General features: G+C 34.3%; 1 protein-coding gene across 1 annotated transcript; it reads left to right on the top strand.

Moving 5' to 3' along the window:
- The first annotated feature begins 3397 nt into the window (after positions 1-3397).
- Positions 3398-5698, top strand: LOC111297726 (phenylalanine N-monooxygenase-like). The gene is made up of 2 exons (XM_089740994.1): positions 3398-4259; positions 4812-5698. Exons 1-2 carry the CDS (start codon positions 3906-3908, stop codon positions 5451-5453), a joined length of 996 nt encoding a protein of 331 aa, XP_089597120.1. The 5' UTR covers positions 3398-3905; the 3' UTR covers positions 5454-5698.
- Positions 5699-6382: the final 684 nt, after the last annotated feature.

The following is a 6382-nucleotide window of genomic DNA, read 5'->3' as shown; positions in this document are numbered from 1 at the left end:
CTTATACCCATAATTTTTTTAAAAAATAAAAATAAAAAATTATTTTAAAAATTTTTATCTTATATATTTAAGTAATTTTTTAAATTATACATTAATATATATTTTTTCAATAAAAATTTATGAATTCTAATTAATCTAAAATAATAAATTATATTATTTAATAAAAAATTTATTTACTATATATATATATATATATATATATATAAATGTAAAATATGAGTTCAGAGTTGGTGTTATACTACCTGTCCACATTCCTGTATTCAATAAAAATTTACAATTATATCCATCTTCATTTTCACTTTAATATTTATTACGTAATATTTATCTTTATCTCGATGAATCAAAGGGGGTTAGTTATTCATCAGCATTGGTTTTGCTTCCTCTTCTAGCATAGGTTTAAAAGCTTTCGGCCAAACGAGTATTCTACAAAAAGTTAACAAGAAATTTCACTAATGAAATTATATCAAAATCAACAAGCAAAGTAACGAAACTATACCTTGGTAAAGATGATGAGTTCTAAACCAATTGAAGGGTCGGTGGTCACGGGCTCAAAGGCTCAAGGGCTGGCAGTCACAGGCTTAAGGGCTTAAGGTCATTGGCTCATGAGATCAAGGGTTGGTGGCGGTGAGGAGAGGGCAGCGCAGCACGGGCACAGGTCAATGACAAGGACTGAAAAAAGGAGAGGAGAGAAATGAAAGTTGGGGTTTTCAATGGAATGAGATTTTTAAATTTAATTGACTTTTATCGATAGATTATCATCGGAGATTCTGTCGATAATTCAAAAATTTTTTAACTTTTAATGATGGATACCAATGAAATCCGTCAATATTTTTTATTTTTAACGACTGATTACGAACATATTTTTTCGGTAATTAAAAAATAATCCTCCAATTTAATTCCAAATATATATATTTTTAATCGAAAATGTTTTACACATTAAATAAATCCATCAACAAAGCTTTTAGTGATGGATTATTGACAAATTTATTTCATCAATAAAAAATGCACCAAATCCTCATTTTTCTCATGGCAACTTCACCTACGAATTACCAATGATTTTTTTTCATAATAAATTTCGTTAGTATTTTATCGGTAGGTAATTGATAAAAAAATTTTAAATTATTTTTTAATTTTTGTCTGTAAACCATCGAAAATCTTTCAATAATTACCGATAAAAAAAATTTCGTCCATAAAAATCTATCAATGTGAAAGAAAGAGATACCAAAATAACAAACAGAATGACACTTACTATCTAGCGATTTTAACAAGCTCTTAAATTTTTAACAAAGTACAATGAATGTCAAAACAATGTTTAAACCTTTCTCTCTCTCTCTAATCTCTATATATAGATCGACCTATCGTCCATTTTGTGCAGACAAGTATACAAATAGACAGACGGACAGAAGAAAAGTTGTGTTTAATTGTTAGGAAATGGAGAACTCCTCCACTAATATTTCCTCCCCATTTCCTCTGCTGCCTTATTGGAGCAACTCTCATGATTTTACCGTCTCTAGCCTTTTTTTATTTCATTCAACACATGTCTTAGTCTTTCTGTCTGCACTCCTTGTCGTTTTCAAATTGAAAGGCAACACTAGAAATGAGAACCCAAACCAAGCACCTTGTTGGGAATATTGACTCAAATCCCATAAGAGATTCGTTTGAGATTTGTTAGAGATTTGTTTGGGATTTGTCAGATATTGCTTGATGGACAAGAAGACTTGCAAAAGAAGAATTCCAAGAGAAAGATGATTCTTAATAGGTAAGTTTGACTTGCAAGAGAAGAATTCTAAAAGGAAAGGGATTCTTAATAGGTAAGTTTGACTTACAGGAGAAGAATTCTAAGAGGAGAGGGATTCTTAATGGGCAAGTTTGTATGGTTATAAATAGGTGAAGTCTCTACAGGGTTAGGTATGAGAAAAAGATGTAAGAGAGTTGTAGGGTTTTATGGGATAGACACCCCATAGGAGTATTGGGGCTCTACGTCATATGGGTGTGTATGTTTGTTTGTGAGTGGACTAGAGGAGATTGAGAGGGTCCACATAGGTATGATGTATGGGAACATATGGGTATGTGTTTGGTTGTGTTAAAAAGGTGCACAAGAGTTTGGGTTTGTGTTTGTTTGGGTAGAGAATACTTCATAGGACTAGAGGAGATTGAGAGTGTCTTATGAGTATTGATTATTGAGTGGGGTTGATGATATGATGTATGTTTGTAATTCTCTACAACTAGTGGATCTTGTTTCTCATCCGTGGATGTAGGTCAATTGGACTGAACCACGTTAAATTATTGTCTCTTATGTGTTTGCTTTATTGTTTGATTTCGCTTCCGCTGGTATGATTGGATTGGAGGCTTTTAGCCCAACAAATGGTATCAGAGCTGTGGTGTTCCCCAACAAGTGGTATCAGAGCTGAAGGTTCGAAACGTGAGAAGAGTTGAAGATTCAAGATGTGGAAAGAGCCGATAGTTTGAGACATGAGAATAGTTGACAGTTTGAGATATGGGAAAGGGAAGAGTTCGAGTTCGAGTTTTGAAGATTGAAGATTGTTTTGTATGAAGCGTGAAGACACAAGAGAAAAGAAGATGGTTGTAAGACTTCCATTGTAGGTGAAGCCAAGCATGTCTAGCATGAAGACAGATGATTGATGGAATTTGAGTCAAGGTGAAGATTGTTGGGAATATTGACTCAAATCCCATAAGAGATTCGTTTGAGATTTGTTAGAGATTTGTTTGGGATTTGTCAGATATTGCTTGATGGACAAGAAGACTTGCAAAAGAAGAATTCCAAGAGAAAGATGATTCTTAATAGGTAAGTTTGACTTGCAAGAGAAGAATTCTAAAAGGAAAGGGATTCTTAATAGGCAAGTTTGACTTACAGGAGAAGAATTCTAAGAGGAGAGGGATTCTTAATGGGCAAGTTTGTATGGTTATAAATAGGTGAAGTCTCTACAGGGTTAGGTATGAGAAAAAGATGTAAGAGAGTTGTAGGGTTTTATGGGATAGACACCCCATAGGAGTATTGGGGCTCTACGTCATATGGGTGTGTATGTTTGTTTGTGAGTGGACTAGAGGAGATTGAGAGGGTCCACATAGGTATGATGTATGGGAACATATGGGTATGTGTTTGGTTGTGTTAAAAAGGTGCACAAGAGTTTGGGTTTGTGTTTGTTTGGGTAGAGAATACTTCATAGGACTAGAGGAGATTGAGAGTGTCTTATGAGTATTGATTATTGAGTGGGGTTGATGATATGATGTATGTTTGTAATTCTCTACAACTAGTGGATCTTGTTTCTCATCCGTGGATGTAGGTCAATTGGACTGAACCACGTTAAATTATTGTCTCTTATGTGTTTGCTTTATTGTTTGATTTCGCTTCCGCTGGTATGATTGGATTGGAGGCTTTTAGCCCAACACACCTATCCCACCAGGGCCAACTCCCTGGCCAGCATTGGAAACCTCCCTGAATTATGGAAAAACAAGCCTGCCTTCAGGTGGATTCTTGGCCTCATGAAACAACTGGACACCGATATTGCTTGTATCCGCCTGGGAAACATTCATGTCATTCCAGTCACTTCACCTGAAATTGCTCAAGAATTCTTGAAAAAACATGATGCAGTTTTTGCATCGAGGCCTATTACGATGGCAACTGATTATGCTTCTCGTGGTTTCTTGTCAATAGCGTTTGTGCCATGGGGAGATCAATGGAAGAAAATGAGAAAATTGGTTGTTTCAAACATAATTAGTCCACAAAGACTTAGCTGGTTACTCCAAAGAGAAACCAAGAAGCTAATAATCTTGTTAGGTTCATTTACAACCAATGCATCAACAATGAAGCTGATATTTCCAATGCATCCGTTATAAACCTGAGACTTGCAACCAGGCAATATGCAGGAAATGTCATCAGGAGGATGATATTCAACAAAAGATACTTTGGAAAGGGCAAAGAAGATGGTGGGCCTGGACATGAAGAAGAAGAGCACGTCGAATCTCTCTTTACTGTTCTCATGCACATTTACTCTTTCATCCTATCAGACTATGTACCTTGGCTGAGAGCATTAGATTTGGAGGGTCATGAGAAGATTGTCACTAAGGCTCTGAAAATTGTCAACAGTTACCATGATCCGACTATTGATGAGAGAGTACAACAGTGGAGAGAAGGGAAGAAGAATGAGCCTGAAGACCTTCTTGATGCCTTCATTTCAGCAAAGGATTCAAATGGGAAGCCAGCATTTTCAGTTGTAGAGATCAAAGCCCAATGCACGGTGAGATTCTTAATTACACGTTTAAACACAATTCTACCTTTTAGCTTGCATGTGGTTACTATACTTTGTGAAAATTTAATAACTATATTATAATTTATATAAATTTAGTTCTTATATGATTCGATAATTTTAATCTAATCACTAATTTTGTTAATTTTTTGCCGTTAAAAGTATTAATGTCAGCATGTTAACACCACATTGATAGAGTCAATGGCTGCATCAATATTTTTAACTATATAAAATTGACAAAATTAATGATTGAATTAATATTATCAATTCAAAATAATACGATAATTAAATTTATATAAATTACCGTATAAGGATTAAATTTTAAATTTTCATAAAATATAAAAACCTCTGGCATAATTTTTCGTAAAATTAACTAAATTAATCAACTTGTGTACTAAAATGGAAGGATTATGGAGCTAATTTTTAATTAATTTTACGTACAAATTTAATAATCACGTACGATCGATGGTATTTGGTGGTGATGGATAAAATTTTTTGGTTAACTAAATTAAGTGTGGTGATCCTTGTTTGATATACATGCAGGAATTGATGCTTGAAACAGTGGATAATCCTGCTAATGCAGCAGAATGGGCAATGGCAGAGATGCTCAACAAACCTGAAATTCTGCAAAAAGCCTGCCAGGAAATGGACAGTGTTGTTGGAAAGGAGAGATGGGTTCAAGAAGCTGACATTCCAAAACTCAATTATATAAAGGCTTGTGCAAGGGAAGCTTTTCGGCTTCACCTCATTGCACCCTTCAACGTTCCTCACCTGTCAATAGCCGATGCCACAGTTGCCGGCTACTTCATCCCTAAAGGTAGTCATGTCCTGCTCAGCCGAGCAGGCCTAGGCCGGAACCCGAAAGTTTGGGACGAGCCATTGGAATTCAAACCTGGGCGGCATCTGAAGGATGGTTTGAGTGACAAAGTTGATCTGACAGAGCCGGAACTGAGGTTCATTTCGTTTAGAACCGGAAGGCGTGGGTGCATAGGCGTGGCTCTTGGGACTGAAATGACTGCAATGCTGTTTGCCAGGCTGATTCAAGGTTTTAAATGGAACGTACCACCTAATGAATCGAAAATTGACATCTCTGAATCGGAAGATGATCTCTTCTTGGCAAAACCATTACATGCACTGGCTAAACCAGGCTTGCCTGCTGCACTCTATACTCAGCTTGACTACTAGTCAAATTTAAAAAGCTTTAGTGCTACAATACTGTACTAAATAAACTGTAACCAAGTTATTATTAGAGGTCATGAGAATAAGACATGCAGTCATCATTAAGCGGTGATATTCAGCATGTTTGGAATTCAAAATCCAACGTGGGCAACCCTATGTTATTGCTATATATGATTCCAATTTCCATTAAGAATCTAACCATGCAAGTTGAGTTTCCCTGATTCAGCCAAGCAGTAGCTTTTTTTTCACCAATTGGAAATGAAGGCGCATACTTATACCAAGTGATGTTCACAAGTTCATGGATGAATAATATTAGGAAAAAATGCCAATTAAACGTAATTTTCAATCATTCTAAAAAAATTTTAACTTTTGGTAGGGTTAAGCAGCTTTACTCCCTTTTGTGGTATCTTGTTTTGATTTTGCGAAAATGTTCAGAAATTTTTAGTCCAATTTTGACTTTTATTAATTAAAAATTTTCTTTTTCAAATTACCCTCATATTGAAAAATAGAAAAAGGATTTTTCATATAGTTAAATGGTAATAAAAAAGGAAAAATTAATTTTTTTACTTTTTAAATTAATGAAACATTTTTTTAGGCATGTAAGAATATACAAACAAATGTATATTCAATGTCCTTTTATGTTTTTAAATATTAATACAAAATTTATGGCACTATGAAATTAATATTTCAATATAGTATATATAATTAAAAATAGTAATATGATAAATTACAAAATTTTAACATGTGATAAACCAAAATAAATATAACTTTTTAAGGTTTAAAAAATGCCAATTAACCTGTCTAACCATTTTCGCGTTAATTTGAAGTTGAAAGCGCATTTTTTTTTTTGGTTTGAAATCTCTGTTCCTTCCTTAATTTTCATCCCATTAATAAAGTTGATTTCAAAATTAACAAAAGAAAACACAAAATCCTAA

Source organism: Durio zibethinus, chromosome 12, assembly GCF_047325235.1.
Source record: "Durio zibethinus cultivar Kanyao isolate XHJ-2024 chromosome 12, ASM4732523v1, whole genome shotgun sequence".
In the NCBI taxonomy this organism is placed as follows: Eukaryota; Viridiplantae; Streptophyta; class Magnoliopsida; order Malvales; family Malvaceae; genus Durio; species Durio zibethinus.
This window is presented reverse-complemented; position numbering and strand designations above follow the sequence as displayed.